This window comes from Coregonus lavaretus (assembly GCF_964263955.1).
Source record: "Coregonus lavaretus genome assembly, contig: HAP1_SCAFFOLD_2107, whole genome shotgun sequence".
In the NCBI taxonomy this organism is placed as follows: domain Eukaryota; kingdom Metazoa; phylum Chordata; class Actinopteri; order Salmoniformes; family Salmonidae; genus Coregonus; species Coregonus lavaretus.
The window spans coordinates 1-20,000 of record NW_028159786.1 but is presented as its reverse complement, the minus strand read 5'-3'; the positions used below and the strand labels follow the sequence as shown (position 1 = coordinate 20,000).

General features: G+C 42.8%; 1 protein-coding gene across 1 annotated transcript in view; it reads left to right on the top strand.

Annotated features, from left to right (window-relative positions):
* The window catches only part of unc5b (unc-5 netrin receptor B), a gene marked incomplete at both ends in the record, with an annotated part of 88,507 nt that extends 68,825 nt beyond the window's left edge, over nucleotides 1-19,682 (top strand). Inside the window, 7 exons of the mRNA XM_084196796.1 lie at nucleotides 426-513; nucleotides 6,581-6,755; nucleotides 8,345-8,584; nucleotides 17,909-18,058; nucleotides 18,239-18,403; nucleotides 18,954-19,132; nucleotides 19,517-19,682. Coding sequence (XP_084052922.1) covers nucleotides 426-513; nucleotides 6,581-6,755; nucleotides 8,345-8,584; nucleotides 17,909-18,058; nucleotides 18,239-18,403; nucleotides 18,954-19,132; nucleotides 19,517-19,682 — 1,163 coding nt within the window. The remainder of the gene's footprint in view (nucleotides 1-425; nucleotides 514-6,580; nucleotides 6,756-8,344; nucleotides 8,585-17,908; nucleotides 18,059-18,238; nucleotides 18,404-18,953; nucleotides 19,133-19,516) is intronic.
* Nucleotides 19,683-20,000: the final 318 nt, after the last annotated feature.

Genomic DNA, 20,000 nt, shown 5'->3' with positions numbered 1-20,000 from the left:
CTCTCTCTCTCCCCTCTCTCCTCTCTCTCTCTCTCCCCTCTCTCCTCTCTCTCGCTCTCTCTCCTCTCCCCTCTCTCCTCTCTCTCTCTCTCCTCTCTCTCCTCTCCCTCTCTCCTCTCTCTCCTCTCTCTCTCTCCCCTCTCTCCTCTCTCTCGCTCTCTCTCCTCTCCCCGCTCTCCTCTCTCTCTCTCTCTCTCCTCTCTCTCTCTCTCTCCCCTCTCCTCTCTCTCCTCTCTCTCTCTCTCTCTCCCCTCTCCCCTCTCTCTCCCCTCTCTCTCTCCCCTCTCCCCTCTCCCCTCTCCTCTCTCTCTCTCCCCTCTCCTCTCTCTCTCTCCTCTCTCTCCCCTCTCCCCTCTCCCCTCTCTCTCCCCTCTCTCTCTCTCTCTCTCTCCTCTCTCTCTCTCCCCTCTCTCCTCTCTCTCCAGGTGTGAGTCTGTTGGTTCCACCAGGTACTATTCCTCAGGGGAAGTTCTATGAGATGTACCTCATCATCAACAAGTGGGAGAAAACTACGTAAGTCTACAAAAACACACACACACACACTGGTCAAAAGTAGTGCACTAGGGAATAGGCTGCCATTTGGGACGTGGGCATTTTAAAGTTGATCTTGATTTTCAGTTCATAACTGCTCTATGACATATTTGACTGTAAAGTTCATCAGTTTGGAGTTAAGTGAAATGACTGTCTGCATTTAGGGTTAAAGTCTCAAGTGTTGAAAGCCAATTTAGTTGCTGAAGGATGTTGAATTGTTATGGTAAACAGACATTGAAAAATAAACTCCAGCACACTCGTATACTCTGTGTGGCTTCTAGGTTACCATCTAGCAGTGAGACAGTGTTATTAACATGTTATTACCATATATTACCATCTAGCAGCGAGACAGTGTTATTACTATGTGTTATTAACATGTTATTAATGTTATTACAACATGTTATTACCATATATTACTCTGTGGTCCTCTGTAGCTCAACTCTGTAGCTCAACTGGTAGAGCACGGCGCTTGTAACGCCAAGGTAGTGGGTTCGATCCCCGGGACCACCCATACACAAAAATGTATGCACGCATGACTGTAAGTCGCTTTGGATAAAAGCGTCTGCTAAATGGCATATTATTATTATTATTATTATATTACTCTAGGTTACCATCTAGCAGCGAGACAGTGTTATTACTATGTGTTATTAACATGTTATTACCATATATTACTCTAGGTTACCGTCTAGCAGCGAGACAGTGTTATTACTATGTGTTATTAACATGTTATTATCATATATTACTCTAGGTTACCGTCTAGCAGCGAGACAGTGTTATTACTATGTGTTATTAACATGTTATTACCATATATTACTCTAGGTTACCATCTAGCAGCGAGACAGTGTTATTACTATGTGTTATTAACATGTTATTACCATATATTACTCTAGGTTACCATCTAGCAGCGAGACAGTGTTATTACTATGTGTTATTAACATGTTATTACCATATATTACTCTAGGTTACCATCTAGCAGCGAGACAGTGTTATTACTATGTGTTATTAACATGTTATTACCATATATTACTCTAGGTTACCATCTAGCAGCGAGACAGTGTTATTACTATGTGTTATTAACATGTTATTACTATATATTACTCTAGGTTACCGTCTAGCAGCGAGACAGTGTTATTACTATGTGTTATTAACATGTTATTACCATATATTACACTAGGTTACCGTCTGGCGGCGAGACAGTGTTATTACTGTGTGTTATTAACATATTATTACTATATATTACTTTAGGTTACCGTCTAGCAGCGAGACAGTGTTATTACTATGTGTTATTAACATGTTATTACCATATATTACTCTAGGTTACCATCTAGCAGCGAGACAGTGTTATTACTATGTGTTATTAACATGTTATTACCATATATTACTCTAGGTTACCATCTAGCAGCGAGACAGTGTTATTACTATGTGTTATTAACATGTTATTACCATATATTACTCTAGGTTACCATCTAGCAGCGAGACAGTGTTATTACTATGTGTTATTAACATGTTATTACCATATATTACTCTAGGTTACCATCTAGCAGCGAGACAGTGTTATTACTATGTGTTATTAACATGTTATTATCATATATTACTCTAGGTTACCATCTAGCAGCGAGACAGTGTTATTACTATGTGTTATTAACATGTTATTACCATATATTACTCTAGGTTACCGTCTAGCAGCGAGACAGTGTTATTACTATGTGTTATTAACATGTTATTACCATGTATTACTCTAGGTTACCATCTAGCAGTGAGACAGTGTTATTACTATATATTACTCTAGGTTACCATCTAGCAGCGAGACAGTGTTATTACTATGTGTTATTAACATGTTATTACCATATATTACTCTAGGTTACCATCTAGCAGCGAGACAGTGTTATTACTATGTGTTATTAACATGTTATTACTATATATTACTCTAGGTTACCGTCTAGCAGCGAGACAGTGTTATTACTATGTGTTATTAACATGTTATTACCATATATTACTCTAGGTTACCGTCTAGCAGTGAGACAGTGTTATTACTATGTGTTATTAACATGTTATTACTATATATTACTCTAGGTTACCATCTAGCGGCGAGACAGTGTTATTACTATGTGTTATTAACATGTTATTACCATATATTACTCTAGGTTACCGTCTAGCAGCGAGACAGTGTTATTACTATGTGTTATTAACATGTTATTACCATGTATTACTCTAGGTTACCATCTAGCAGCGAGACAGTGTTATTACTATGTGTTATTAACATGTTATTACCATATATTACTCTAGGTTACCGTCTAGCAGCGAGACAGTGTTATTACTATGTGTTATTAACATGTTATTACCATGTATTACTCTAGGTTACCATATAGCAGTGAGACAGTGTTATTACTATGTGTTATTAACATGTTATTACCATATATTACTCTAGGTTACCATCTAGCAGCGAGACAGTGTTATTACTATGTGTTATTAACATGTTATTACTATATATTACTCTAGGTTACCATCTAGCAGTGAGACAGTGTTATTACTATGTGTTATTAACATGTTATTACTCTAGGTTACCATCTAGCAGCGAGACAGTGTTATTACTATGTGTTATTAACATGTTATTACCATATATTACTCTAGGTTACCGTCTAGCAGCGAGACAGTGTTATTACCATATATTACTATAGGTTACCGTCTAGCAGTGAGACAGTGTTATTACTATATATTACTCTAGGTTACCGTCTAGCAGTGAGACAGTGTTATTACTATATATTACTCTAGGTTACCGTCTAGCAGCGAGACAGTGTTATTACCATATATTACTATAGGTTACCGTCTAGCAGTGAGACAGTGTTATTACTATATATTACTCTAGGTTACCGTCTAGCAGTGAGACAGTGTTATTACTATATATTACTCTAGGTTACCATCTAGCAGTGAGACAGTGTTATTACTATGTGTTATTAACATGTTATTACCATATATTACTCTAGGTTACCGTCTAGCAGTGAGACAGTGTTATTACTATGTGTTATTAACATGTTATTACTATATATTACTCTAGGTTACCATCTAGCAGCGAGACAGTGTTATTACTATGTGTTATTAACATGTTATTACCATATATTACTCTAGGTTACCGTCTAGCAGTGAGACAGTGTTATTACTATGTGTTATTAACATGTTATTACTATATATTACTCTAGGTTACCATCTAGCAGCGAGACAGTGTTATTACTATGTGTTATTAACATGTTATTACCATATATTACTCTAGGTTACCGTCTAGCAGCGAGACAGTGTTATTACTATGTGTTATTAACATGTTATTACCATATATTACTCTAGGTTACCATCTAGCAGTGAGACAGTGTTATTACTATGTGTTATTAACATGATATTACTCTAGGTTACCATCTAGCAGCGAGACAGTGTTATTACTATGTGTTATTAACATGTTATTACCATATATTACTCTAGGTTACCGTCTAGCAGCGAGACAGTGTTATTACTATGTGTTATTAACATGTTATTACTATATATTACTCTAGGTTACCGTCTAGCAGCGAGACAGTGTTATTACTATGTGTTATTAACATGTTATTACTATATATTACTCTAGGTTACCGTCTAGCAGTGAGACAGTGTTATTACTATGTGTTATTAACATGTTATTACTATATATTACTCTAGGTTACCATCTAGCAGTGAGACAGTGTTATTACCATGTATTACTCTAGGTTACCGTCTAGCAGCGAGACAGTGTTATTACTATGTGTTATTAACATGTTATTACCATATATTACTCTAGGTTACCGTCTAGCAGCGAGACAGTGTTATTACCATATATTACTATAGGTTACCGTCTAGCAGTGAGACAGTGTTATTACTATATATTACTCTAGGTTACCGTCTAGCAGTGAGACAGTGTTATTACTATACATTACTCTAGGTTACCATCTAGCAGTGAGACAGTGTTATTACTATGTGTTATTAACATGTTATTACCATATATTACTCTAGGTTACCGTCTAGCAGTGAGACAGTGTTATTACTATGTGTTATTAACATGTTATTACTATATATTACTCTAGGTTGCCATCTAGCAGCGAGACAGTGTTATTACTATGTGTTATTAACATGTTATTACCATATATTACTCTAGGTTACCATCTAGCAGCGAGACAGTGTTATTACTATGTGTTATTAACATGTTATTACCATATATTACTCTAGGTTACCATCTAGCGGCGAGACAGTGTTATTACTATGTGTTATTAACATGTTATTACCATATATTACTCTAGGTTACCATCTAGCGGCGAGACAGTGTTATTGCTATGTGTTATTAACATGTTATTACTATATATTACTCTAGGTTACCGTCTAGCAGTGAGACAGTGTTATTACTATGTGTTATTAACATGTTATTACTATATATTACTCTAGGTTACCATCTAGCAGCGAGACAGTGTTATTACTATGTGTTATTAACATGTTATTACCATATATTACTCTAGGTTGCCATCTAGCAGTGAGACAGTGTTATTACTATGTGTTATTAACATGTTATTACTATATATTAGTCCAGGTTACCGTCTAGCAGCGAGACAGTGTTATTACTATGTGTTATTAACATGTTATTACCATATATTACTCTAGGTTACCATCTAGCAGTGAGACAGTGTTATTACTATGTGTTATTAACATGTTATTACCATATATTACTCTAGGTTACCATCTAGCAGCGAGACAGTGTTATTACTATGTGTTATTAACATGTTATTACCATATATTACTCTAGGTTACCGTCTAGCAGCGAGACAGTGTTATTACTATGTGTTATTAACATGTTATTACCATATATTACTCTAGGTTACCGTCTAGCAGCGAGACAGTGTTATTACTATGTGTTATTAACATGTTATTACCATATATTACTCTAGGTTACCGTCTAGCAGCGAGACAGTGTTATTACAATGTGTTATTAACATGTTATTACCATATATTACTCTAGGTTACCGTCTAGCAGCGAGACAGTGTTATTACTATGTGTTATTAACATATTATTACTATATATTACTCTAGGTTACCATCTAGCAGCGAGACAGTGTTATTACTATGTGTTATTAACATGTTATTAGCATATATTACTCTAGGTTACCGTCTATCAGCGAGACAGTGTTATTACTATGTGTTATTAACATGTTATTACCATATATTACTCTAGGCTACCATCTAGCAGTGAGACAGTGTTATTACCATATATTACTCTAGGTTACCATCTAGCAGTGAGACAGTGTTATTACTATGTGTTATTAACATGTTATTACCATATATTACTCTAGGTTACCGTCTAGCAGCAAGACAGTGTTATTACTATGTGTTATTAACATGTTATTACCATATATTACTCTAGGTTACCGTCTAGCAGCGAGACAGTGTTATTACTATGTGTTATTAACATGTTATTACCATATATTACTCTAGGTTACCATCTAGCAGTGAGACAGTGTTATTACTATGTGTTATTAACATGTTATTACTATATATTACTCTAGGTTACCATCTAGCAGCGAGACAGTGTTATTACTATGTGTTATTAACATGTTATTACCATATATTACTCTAGGTTACCATCTAGCAGCGAGACAGTGTTATTACTATGTGTTATTAACATGTTATTACCATATATTACTCTAGGTTACCGTCTAGCAGCGAGACAGTGTTATTACTATGTGTTATTAACATGTTATTACCATGTATTACTCTAGGTTACCATCTAGCAGCGAGACAGTGTTATTACTATGTGTTATTAACATGTTATTACCATATATTACTCTAGGTTACCGTCTAGCAGCGAGACAGTGTTATTACTATGTGTTATTAACATGTTATTACCATATATTACTCTAGGTTACCGTCTAGCAGCGAGACAGTGTTATTACTATGTGTTATTAACATGTTATTACCATATATTACTCTAGGTTACCGTCTAGCAGCGAGACAGTGTTATTACTATGTGTTATTAACATGTTATTACCATGTATTACTCTAGGTTACCGTCGGAGGGCAGTCAGACAGTGCTGAGCCCGGTGGTGAGCTGTGGACCATCAGGCATGCTGCTGAGTCGCCCTGTGGTCCTCACTCTGCCACACTGTGCCCAGCTAGATACCCCAACACCAGACTGGACCCTCACCCTCAAGACACGGACACACCAAGGGGCGTGGGAGGTGAGACATGGGAAGGGAGAGAGAAGGAGGGGGGCCAGGGGAGGAGGAGAGACAGAAAGGGGGAGGGTGGAAGAGAGAAAGCGAGGAGGGAGAAAGAGAGACAAAGAGAGGGGGAGGGAGGAGGAGAGACAGAGAGAGGGAGGGAGGGAGGGAGGGAGGGAGGGAAGTAGACTAGAGGAGAATAGAATGCAACATGTACATAGTAGACTAGAGGAGATAGAATGCAACATGTACATAGTAGACTAGAGGAGATATAATGCAACATGTACATAGTAGACTAGAGGAGATAGAATGCAACATGTACATAGTAGACTAGAGGAGATAGAATGCAACATGTACATAGTAGACTAGAGGATAATAGAATGCAACATGTACATAGTAGACTAAAGGAGATAGAATGCAACATGTACATAGTAGACTAGAGGAGAATAGAATGCAACATGTACATAGTAGACTAGAGGAGAATAGAATGCAACATGTACATAGTAGACTAGAGGAGAATAGAATGCAACATGTACATAGTAGACTAGAGGAGAATAGAATGCAACATGTACATAGTAGACTAGAGGAGATAGAATGCAACATGTACATAGTAGACTAGAGGAGATAGAATGCAACATGTACATAGTAGACTAGAGGAGAATAGAATGCAACATGTACATAGTAGACTAGAGGAGAATAGAATGCAACATGTACATAGTAGACTAGAGGAGATAGAATGCAACATGTACATAGTAGACTAGAGGAGATAGAATGCAACATGTACATAGTAGACTAGAGGAGAATAGAATGCAACATGTACATAGTAGACTAGAGGAGATAGAATGCAACATGTACATAGTAGACTAGAGGAGATAGAATGCAACATGTACATAGTAGACTAGAGGAGAATAGAATGCAACATGTACATAGTAGACTAGAGGAGAATAGAATGCAACATGTACATAGTAGACTAGAGGAGAATAGAATGCAACATGTACATAGTAGACTAGAGGAGAATAGAATGCAACATGTACATAGTAGACTAGAGGAGATAGAATGCAACGTGTACATAGTAGACTAGAGGAGAATAGAATGCAACGTGTACATAGTAGACTAGAGGAGAATAGAATGCAACATGTACATAGTAGACTAGAGGAGATAGAATGCAACGTGTACATAGTAGACTAGAGGAGAATAGAATGCAACATGTACATAGTAGACTAGAGGAGAATAGAATGCAACATGTACATAGTAGACTAGAGGAGAATAGAGATTAAAGAAAATGTGGAGGTTACAGAATCAGAAGTAAGGTATGATGGAAAAATATAGAAATGTACGATGAAAAGTTGGAATATGATCTAGACAGGTCACCTCTGCTGTCTCTACCTGCTGTGTGTCCTCTGCTGTCTCTACCTGCTGTGTGTCCTCTGCTGTCTCTACCTGCTGTGTGTCCTATGCTGTCCTATATTTTTACTCAATTTAATTCCTGCCTATAGTAGGAGTTGACAGTATAGATTATGTAGATATTGTGTTTATCTCCACGAGTCCAGTCTCCAGTCAGTATTTTAACCCCCCTCTACCCTGCACTACCTCTATCCTGCCACTAGGAGGTGCTGACGGTGGGAGAGGAGAGTCTATCGTCCCCCTGCTACCTCCAGCTAGAGGAGTCTAACTGCCACGTGGTGATGGAGCAGTTGGGGACCTACGGTCTGGTGGGCCAGTCCTGCCCTCCCCAGCCAGCCTGTAAGAGACTACAGCTGGCCCTGTTCGCCCCCAGAGCCCCCTGTCTCTCCCTGGACTACATCCTGAGGATTTACTGCACACAGGACACACCACAAGCCCTGAAGGTATGTAGGGAGGGAGGGAGGGAGGGAGGGAGGGAGGGAGACACAGGGAGTACCAGTACCAGATCAATGTGCAGAGGTACAAGGTATTTGAGGTAGATATGTACATAAAGGCAGGGTAAAGTGACTAGGCATCAGGATAGATAATAATAAGGTATTTGAGGTAGATATGTACATGAAGGCAGGGTAAAGTGACTAGGCATCAGGATAGATAATAATAAGGTATTTGAGGTAGATATGTACATGAAGGCAGGGTAAAGTGACTAGGCATCAGGATAGATAATAATAAGGTATTTGAGGTAGATATGTACATGAAGGCAGGGTAAAGTGACTAGGCATCAGGATAGATAATAATAAGGTATTTGAGGTAGATATGTACATGAAGGCAGGGTACAGTGACTAGGCATCAGGATAGATAATAATAAGGTATTTGAGGTAGATATGTACATGAAGGCAGGGTACAGTGACTAGGCATCAGGATAGATAATAATAAGGTATTTGAGGTAGATATGTACATGAAGGCAGGGTACAGTGTCAATGTGCAGCGGTAAGACGGAGTCAGGTGCAGGACACAGAACTGAGTAAACGACGTACTTTACTCTAAAAATAAACAACACTAATTTCCACCAGCTCACATAAGTCTTAGACACAAAACAAAGAACGAACACGCTAGTGTTGTGATGCAAAATTTCTAGCAAAATTTAAATTGCATAAAATTAAAAAGGTATTGTCGGATATTATTCATTCTAATCAGACAGGTTTTTTACATGGAAGATACATTGGCGATAATATAAGACAAGTACTGGAAACAATAGAACACTATGAAAAATATGGGAAACCAGGCCTGCTATTCATAGCAGACTTCGAAAAGGCATTTGATAAAGTACGACTGAGGTTTATATATAAATGCCTGGAGCATTTCAATTTTGGAGAATCTCTTATAAAATGGGTCAAAATCATGTATAGTAACCCTAGGTGTAAAATAGTAAATAATGGCTATTTCTCAGAAAGTTTTAAACTGTCAAGAGGAGTGAAACAAGGTTGTCCACTATCGGCATATCTATTTATTATTGCCATCGAAATGTTTGCTATTAAAATCAAATCCAACAATAATATCAGGGGATTAGAAATCCAGGGCTTAAAAACAAAGGTGTCATTGTACGCTGATGATTCATGTTTTCTTTTAAATCCACAACTAGAATCCCTCCACAGCCTCATAGAGAATCTAGATACAGTGGGGGAAAAAAGTATTTAGTCAGCCACCAATTGTGCAAGTTCTCCCACTTAAAAAGATGAGAGAGGCCTGTAATTTTCATCATAGGTACACGTCAACTATGACAGTCAAAATGAGAATTTCTTTCCAGAAAATAACATTGTAGGATTTTTAATGAATTTATTTGCAAATTATGGTGGAAAATAAGTATTTGGTCAATAACAAAAGTTTCTCAATACTTTGTTATATACCCTTTGTTGGCAATGACACAGGTCAAACATTTTCTGTAAGTCTTGTTGCTGGTATTTTGGCCCATTCCTCCATGCAGATCTCCTCTAGAGCAGTGATGTTTTGGGGCTGTCGCTGGGCAACACGGACTTTCAACTCCCTCCAAAGATTTCCTATGGGGTTGAGATCTGGGGACTGGCTAGGCCACTCCAGGACCTTGAAATGCTTCTTACGAAGCCACTCCTTCATTGCCCGGGCGGTGTGTTTGGGATCATTGTCATGCTGAAAGACCCAGCCACGTTTCATCTTCAATGCCCTTGCTGATGGAAGGAGGTTTTCACTCAAAATCTCACGATACATGGCCCCATTCATTCTTTCCTTTACACGGATCAGTCGTCCTGGTCCCTTTGCAGAAAAACAGCCCCAAAGCATGATGTTTCCACCCCATGCTTCACAGTAGGTATGGTGTTCTTTGGATGCAACTCAGCATTCTTTGTCCTCCAAACACGACGAGTTGAGTTTTTACCAAAAAGTTATATTTTGGTTTCATCTGACCATATGACATTCTCCCAATCCTCTTCTGGATCATCCAAATGCACTCTAGCAAACTTCAGACGGGCCTGGACATGTACTGGCTTAAGCAGGGGGACACGTCTGGCACTGCAGGATTTGAGTCCCTGGCGGCGTAGTGTGTTACTGATGGTAGGCTTTGTTACTTTGGTCCCAGCTCTCTGCAGGTCATTCACTAGGTCCCCCCGTGTGGTTCTGGGATTTTTGCTCACCGTTCTTGTGATCATTTTGACCCCACAGGGTGAGATCTTGCGTGGAGACCCAGATCGAGGGAGATTATCAGTGGTCTTGTATGTCTTCCATTTCCTAATAATTGCTCCCACAGTTGATTTCTTCAAACCAAGCTGCTTACCTATTGCAGATTCAGTCTTCCCAGCCTGGTGCAGGTCTACAATTTTGTTTCTGGTGTCCTTTGACAGCTCTTTGGTCTTGGCCATAGTGGAGTTTGGAGTGTGACTGTTTGAGGTTGTGGACAGGTGTCTTTTATACTGATAACAAGTTCAAACAGGTGCCATTAATACAGGTAACGAGTGGAGGACAGAGGAGCCTCTTAAAGAAGAAGTTACAGGTCTGTGAGAGCCAGAAATCTTGCTTGTTTGTAGGTGACCAAATACTTATTTTCCACCATAATTTGCAAATAAATTCATTAAAAATCCTACAATGTGGTTTTCTGGAATTTTTTTTCTCAATTTGTCTGTCATAGTTGACGTGTACCTATGATGAAAATTACAGGCCTCTCTCATCTTTTTAAGTGGGAGAACATGCACAATTGGTGGCTGACTAAATACATTTTTTCCCCACTGTACATTTTCTAACCACTCTGGATTACAACCAAATTATGACAAATGTACTATATTACGTATTGGATCACTAAAAAATACAATTTTTACATTACCATGTAGTTTACCAATAAAATGGTCTGATGGTGATGTGGATATACTCGGAATACATATCCCAAATTAAATAAATGATCTCACTCCAATAAATTTTAATAGAATGTTAGCAAAAATAGAAAAGATCTTGCTACCATGGAAAGGTAAATACCTGTCTATTTGTGGAAAAATCACCCTGATTAACTCTTTAGTATTATCCCAGTTTACCTATTTGCTTATGGTCTTGCCTACGCCTAGCGAACAGTTTTTTAAATTATATGAACGGCAAGCCAGACAAAATTAAACGGGCCTATTTATATAATGAATATGAATTCGGAGGACAGAAATTATTAAATATTAAAGCATTAGACCTATCACTAAAAGCTTCAGTCATACAAAAGTTATACTTAAATCCGAACTGGTTCTCTAGCAAATTAGTAAGATTGTCTCACCCAATGTTCAAGAATGACCTTTTTCCCTTTATTCAGATTACAACCTCTCACTTTCAGTTATTTGAAAAGGAAATCATCTCCCAAATATCACTATTTCTAAAACAAGCCATAGAAAGTTGGTTGCAATTTCAATTTAATCCTCCAGAAACGACAGAACAAATAATGCAACAAATATTGTGGTTCAACTCAAATATACTAATTGACAAAAAAACTTTTTTTTTTGACAAAATGTTTAAAAAAGGTATTATCTTCGTAAATGATATCATCGGTAGGACTGGTGGAGTTATGTCGCACATGCAGCTAACAAAAACATATGGGAATGTCTGCTCTACCCAAAATTACAACCAAATAATTGCAGCCTTACCGCAAAAATGGAAGAGGAAAGTGGAAGGGGGAGAAAGTAAGGAACTTGTCTGTCGGCCTTGCATTAAAGAACATAATTGGTTAAGGAAAACTGTGATAAATAAAAAAAGTATACCAGTTTCATTTAAGGACCAAAGGATTGACAGCTGTCCCATATAGATTGCAAAATAGTTAGGAAGAGGCGTACCGACCCAATGGCATAGTGTTTATGAACTGAAACGCAAAACGACACCGGATTCAAAACTTAGAATCTTTCAATTAAAATTATTATATAAAATTCTTGCTACCAATAGAATGTTATTTATATGGGGGATACAATCTTCCCAGCTCTGCAGATTTTGCTGCAAATAGACAGAATCATTAGATCATTTGTTTTGGTACTGTCCATTTGTAGCTTGTTTTTGGACACAGGTCCAGGAATGGCTAAAGGATTGCAATATTTACCTGGTGCTAACCTTGCAGATAGCATTACTGGGTGATCTGAAAAGTCATAGTCAATCGATCAATAATATAATAATACTTTTAGCAAAAATGTTTATTTTCAATTCACAATCTGTAGAAACAATGAGAATAGAAAGGTTCAGCACTTTTGTAAAACATCACAGTACAGTTAAAAAATATATGGCAAATAGAAATCCAATATGGATGGTGTTAAGAGATAGATGGGTGGTGTTGAATGGAGTTGAAGGATGGGACTAATAACAACTAACAAATAACAACAAGATAACTAATAATGTAAGCATACTGTGTCCATAATAAGTATATAGGTTGTAGGTTGGGAGCTTTTGTGAAGGAGCACAGTTAGAAAGATATGGCATATAGAAGCAAACCGGATGGACATCATGAAAATGATCGGAGAGGTTGAGCGTAGAGGAAGTTCCGAAGAAAAAACAAACAAAATGTAATTATTGTAAAATTGACTGTGTCCATAAAATGTAGATAGTATGTATAAGCTGGAAGTAGAGGCCTAAGCGTTGTTGTTCACTAGTTTACTCCAAGTAGGGAAAGGGTGGCGGGGTTGGAAAGTAATAAAGGGGAATATATATTTTTTTTAAAGGATGTGTATGTGTATGTATGTACAGTGGGGAGAATAAGTATTTGATACACTGCCGATCTTGCAGGTTTTCCTTACAAAGCATGTAGAGGTCTGTAATTTTTATCATAGGTACACTTCAACTGTGAGAGACGGAATCTAAAAAATTAAATAAAATAAAGGAACAAACACACAAAAAACAGAGGGTTAAATAGGGAAATAATATAATGTAATGGGTAAAGGTGTGTACAATCAAGACAAAACAAATGGAAAAAGAAACGTAGATCGGTGGCAGCTAGAAAGCCGGTGACGACGACCACCGAACGCCGCCCGAACAAGGAGAGGCACCAACTTCGGCGGAAGTCGTGACAGTACCCCCCCCTTGACGCGCGGCTCCAGCAGCACGCCGATACCGGCCTCGGGGACAACCCGGAGGACGAGGCGCAGGACGATGAAATTCCTGCAGTAAGGAAGGGTCTAGGATGTCCTCCACCGGCACCCAGCATCTCTCCTCCGGACCGTACCCCTCCCACTCCACGAGGTACTGAAGGCCCCTCGCCCGACGCCTTGAGTCCATGATGGCTCGTACAGTATACGTCGGGGCCCCCTCGATGTCCAGAGGGGGCGGAGGAACCTCCCGCACCTCAGACTGCTGGAGCGGACCTGCCACCACCTGCCTGAGGAGAGACACATGGAACGAGGGGTTAACACGGTAATCAGGGGGAGCTGTAACCTATAGCATACCTTGTTCAGTCTTCTCTGGACTTTAAATGGCCCCACAAACCGTGGACTCAGCTTCCGGCAGGGCAGGCGAAGGGGCAGGTTTCGGGTCGAGAGCCAGACCCGGTCTCACTGCGGTGGCGGTCGGCGCTCGCCTTCTGTCGCCTGATGGCCCGTTGCAGGCGCACATGGGCAGCGTCCCATGTCTCCTCCGAGCGCCGAAACCATTCATCCACCGCAGGTGCCTCGATCTGGCTCTGATGCCATGGTGCCAGGACCGGCTGATAACCTAGTACACACTGAAATGGAGACATGTTAGTGGAGGAGTGGCGAAGGGAGTTTTGGGCTATCTCTGCCCAGGGGATGAAAACCGACCACTCCCCCGGCCAGTCCTGGCAATAGGACCGCGGAAACCTACCCACATCCTGGTTAACTCTGTCATTACATTTACATTTTAGTAATTTAGCAGACGCTCTTAACCAGAGCGACTTACAGGAGCAATTAGGGTTAAGTGCCTTGCTCAAGGGCACATTAATGTCATTTAGCAGACGCTCTTAGCCAGAGCGACTCACAAATTGGTGCGTTCACCCTATAGCCAGTGGGATAACCACTTTACAATTTGGGGGGGGGGGGGGGGTTAGAAGGAATACTTTAGCCTATCCCAGGTATTCCTTAAAGAGGTGGGGTTTCAAATGTCTCCGGAAGGTGGTGAGTGACTCCGCTGTCCTGGCGTCGTGAGGGAGCTTGTTCCACCATTGGGGTGCCAGAGCAGCGAACAGTTTTGACTGGGCTGAGCGGGAGCTGTGCTTCCGCAGAGGAAGGGGAGCCAGCAGGCCAGAGGTGGATGAACGCAATGTCCTCGTTTGGGTGTAGGGACTGATCAGAGCCTGAAGGTACAGGGGTGCCGTTCCCCTCACTGCTCCAAAGGCAAGCACCATGGTCTTGTAGCGGATGCGAGCTTCAATTGGAAGCCAGTGGAGTGTGCGGAGGAGGGGGGTGACGTGAGAGAACTTGGGAAGGTTGAACACCAGACGGGCTGCGGCATTCTGGATGAGTTGTAGGGGTTTAATGGCACAGGCAGGGAGCCCAGCCAACAGCGAGTTGCAGTAGTCCAGACGGGAGATGACAAGTGCCTGGACCAGGACCTGCGCCGCTGTCCACCTGCCCATTACTCTCGGGGTGAAAACCTGAGGTCAGGCTGACCGAGACCCCCAGACGTGAACGCTCTCCAGACCCTCGATGTGAACTGGGGACCCCGATCAGACACTATATCCTCAGGCACCCCGTAGTGCCGGAAGACGTGGGTAAACAGGGCCTCCGCAGTCTGTAGGGCCGTAGGGAGACCGGGCAAAGTAAGGAGACGGCAGGACTTAGAAAACCGATCCACAATGTCCAGGATCGTGGTGTTACCTCGTGACGGAGGAAGATCCACCACGAAGTCCACCGATAGGTGTGACCACAGCCGTTGTGGAACGGGTAGGGGTTGTAATTTCCCTCTGGGCAGGTGTCTAGGTGCCTTGCACTGGGCGCACACTGAGCAGGAGGAAACATAAACCCTCACGTCCTTAGCTGAAGTGGGCCACCAGTACTTCCCACTAAGACAGCGCACTGTCCGACCGATGCCAGGATGACCAGAGGAGGGTGACGTGTGAGCCCAACAGATCAATCGATCGCGGACATCAGACGGAACGTACAGACGCCCAACTGGACACTGGGTGGGAGTGGGCTCCTTACGTAACGCCCGCTCGATGTCCGCGTCAACCTCCCATACCACCGGTGCCACCAGGCAAGAAGCCGGAAGTATGGGAGTGGGATCCGTGGACCACTCCTCTGTGTCATACATCCGGGACAGTGCGTCGGCCTTAGCGTTCTGGGAACCTGGTCTATAGGATAGGGTGAAAACAAAATGGGTGAAAAACATGGCCCACCTTGCCTGGCGAGGGTTCAGTCTCCTCGCCGCCCAGATGTACTCCAGATTGCGGTGGTCAGTCCAAATGAGGAAAGGGTGTTTATCCCCCTCAAGCCAATGCCTCCACGCCTTCAGAGCCTTGACAACAGCTAACAGCTCCCGGTCCCCCACATCATTAGTTTCGCTCCGCCGGGCTGAGCTTCTTCGAAAAGAAAGCGCGGAGCTTTGGCGTACCCGAGCGCTGAGACAGCACAGCTCCTATCCCAGCCTTGGACGCGTCCACCTCTACTATGAATGCCAAGGAGGGATCAGGATGAGCCAGCACGAGAGCCGAGGTAAACAGAGCCTTCATGTGACCAAAAGCCCTGTCCGCCTCAGCTGACCACTGCAGTCGCACCGGTCCCCCCTTCAGCAAGGAGGTAATGGGAGCCGCTACCTGACCAAAGCTCCGGATAAACCTCCGGTAGTAGTTGGCAAACCCTAAGAACCGCTGCACCTCCTTTACCGTGGTTGGAGTCGGCCAATTACGCATGGCTGAAATGCGGTCATTCTCCATCTCCACCCCTGACGCGGACAGGCGGTACCCTAGGAAGGAGACGGACTGTTGGAAGAACAGACATTTCTCAGCCTTGACGTACAGGTCATGCTCCAAACAGTCGACCAAGCACCTTGCGCACCAGGGACACATGCTCGGCGCGTGTAGCAGAGTATATTAGAATGTCATCTATATACACCAGTACACCCTGCCCATGCAGGTCCCTGAAAATCTTGTCTACGAAGGATTGGAAGACTGATGGAGCATTCATCAACCCGTACGGCATGACGAGGTACTTAACGAGGTACTTGAAGAGGTGGTACTAAATGCCGTTTTCCACTCATCCCCCCTCCCGGAAACGCACCAGGTTGTAAGCGCTCCTGAGATCCAATTTGGTGAAGAAGCGCGCCCCGTGCAATGACTCTGTCACACTGGCTATGAGAGGCAGTGGGTAACTGTACTTCACAGTGATCTGATTTAGACCTCAATAGTCAATGCACGGGCGTAAACCTCCATCCTTCTTCTTCACAAAAAACAAACTCGAGGAGGCAGGTGAAGTGGAAGGCCGAAAGTATCCCTGTCCCAGAGATTCGGAGAGACATATGTTTCCATAGCCGCCGTCTCCTCCTGAGACAGAGGATACACGTGACTCCTGGGAAGTGCTGCGCCTACCTGGAGATTTATCGCACAATCCCCCTGTGGATGGGGTGCTAGTTGAGTCGCCTTCTTTTTACAGAAGGCGAGAGCCAAATCGGCATATTCGGGGGGAAGGTGCATCGTGGAGACCTGGTTTGGACTCTCCACCGTAGTTGCACCTGTGGAAACACCTACACACCTCCCCGAGCACTGACGGGACCATCCCTACAGAGCCCTCTGTTGCCACGAAATAGTGGGGTCATGATGGGCCAACCAGGGAAGCCCCAACACCACAGGAAACGCAGGAGAATCGATCAGGAAGAGACTAATTCTCTCCTCATGACCCTCCTGCGTTTTCATAACTAGTGGAGCTGTGACCTCCCTAATCAGGCCTGACCCTAAAGGACGACTATCTAAGGCATGTACAGGGAAGGGCACATCAACAGGTACAATAGGGATCCCTAATCTACTTGCAAATGAACGGTCAATAAAGTTCCCAGCTGCGCCTGAATCTACTAGCGCCTTTTATGCTGGGAATGCGGGGAAAACTCTGAAGCTTACCATTAGGTATTCTATATCAGGTGAGCTTGAGATTTCCTTCACACTGGAAGCAGCGCACCAGTTGTTGTTTATGAAGAGTCACACCCCTCCCCCTTTGGACTCTCTCTCTCTCTCTCTCTCTCTCTCTCTCTCTCCCTCTCCCTCTCCCTCTCCCTCTCCCTCTCCCTCTCCCTCTCCCTCTCTCTCTCTATCTCTCTCTCTCTCTCTCTCTCTCTCTCTCCGTCTCTCTCTGTAGGAGGTGTTGGAGTTGGAGAGGAGTCTAGGAGGGGTGTTGCTGGAGGACCCTATACCCCTGTTGTTTAAAGACAGCTACCACAACCTGCGTCTGTCCATCCATGACATCCCTCACTCACACTGGAGGAGCAAACTACTGGCCAAGTACCAGGTCAGCCACACGCAGCCACTCTCATACACTCACACACACACACTAATCTAATCTAATCTAATACAATATCTTCCCCAAGAGATTCCTCTGGTAGCCAGAGACCCTCCACTGTACCTTCAGCCTGGAGACTATCTACTTAGTCAATCAATAGATAAATGAATCAATACATTTCTTCCCCAGGAGATTCCGTTCGACCATATCTGGAGTGGTAGTCAAAGACCCCTCCACTGTACCTTCAGCCTAGAGAGAGGCAGCCTGGCCGTGTCTCAGCTCACCTGTAAGATCTGTGTCAGGCAGGTGGAAGGAGAGGGACAGATCTTCCAGCTGAACACAGACATACAGGAGGTAACAGGGGGAAGGGTTTCACTGTAACACAGGGGGAAGGGTTTAACCGTTACACAGAGACATACAGGAGGTAACAGGGGGAAGGGCTTCACTGTAACACAGGGGGGAAGGGTTTAACCGTTACACAGAGACATACAGGAGGTAACAGGGGGAAGGGCTTCACTGTAACACAGGGGGGAAGGGTTTAACCGTTACACAGAGACATACAGGAGGTAACAGGGGGAAGGGCTTCACTGTAACACAGGAGGGAAGGGTTTAACCGTTACACAGAGACATTCAGACTGCACCATTACAAAGTGGGAGAACACCAGCCTTATCCCAGGTCTTAGCCTTGGTGACTTTTTGGAACTAGTCATTCACTGAGTTCCGACCTCATTTGAATATTCTACTCCAGAAAAGTGACGGTTGGTTTCAGTTAGCCTAGGGTTAACAGAAGCTAGCCTTGGGCTAGTATTAACCCAGGGTTAAGGATAGCCCTGGGCTTCGTACATGTCAAAGCCCTGAGTCAGCTTTGTCCCGTTATCTCTCTCCATCCAATCTCTACTTCCAGACCCTCCCGCCCTGCTCCCCGCTCCCCTCCGGGGGTACCTGCCTGCCCTCCTCCCAGGTGGGGCCCTATGCCTTCCGTCTGCCCCCCTCCATACGACAGAAGATCTGTGCCAGTCTGGACGCCCCCAGCGCCCGCGGCTGTGACTGGAGACTGCTGGCTCACAGCCTGGACTTCGACAGGTGAGTGAGTGAGAGAGAGAGATAGCGAGAGAGAGAGAGAGAGAGAGTGTTTGTACGTGCATGCTGTGTTTATAATGACCTGTGTATCTGCATGTTAAGTAGATCATTTACATTTTACATTTTAGTCATTTAGCAGACGCTCTTATCCAGAGCGACTTACAGTTAGTGAGTGCATACATTTTTTATACTTTTTCATACTTTTTCCATACTGTTTTTTTTTTCATACTTAAATTATTTTTACTGTGTATCCTGTTTGTTATTCTGTCCATATGTGCTGTTGTTAACTTCTCTCTCCCTCTCTCTCTTCCCCCCTTCTCTGTCTCTCTCTTTCCCTCCACCTCTCTCCTCCCCTCCCCTCCCTCCCTCTCCACCTCCATCTCTCAGGTATCTAAACTACTTTGCAACAAAGCCCAGCCCCACAGCTGTTCTGTTGGACCTATGGGAGGCCTGTCACCAAGGTGACGCGGACCTGGTGTCCCTGGCGACAGCTCTCGAGGAGATGGGCAAAAGTGAGGTGCTGGTTGTCATGATGACAGACGGGGACTGCTGATTAGTGAGGTGGGAAAAGGAGAGCGAGGAAAAAAGTGGGGAAGAATCTCACTTAAAAATAGAATAATAAATACACCAATACTTGCCTCTGGATTAGCACAAGGAGACCCAGTACACACCGTCATCAGCCTCCCTATGCCCAGCACACTCAGCCCAGCCTGGGATAGCTCTGCTACCCGCTGCCCAGGCTCACCTTGAGGCCTGCCTCCCTCTCCTGAAGGTGTAAAGTATGTTGTGTGAATTGTTTTGTTTTAACAGATCAGAAAAAAGCTGTTTATTTGTACATAAACAACCACTGCTTGAAGACCTTCAAAAATAG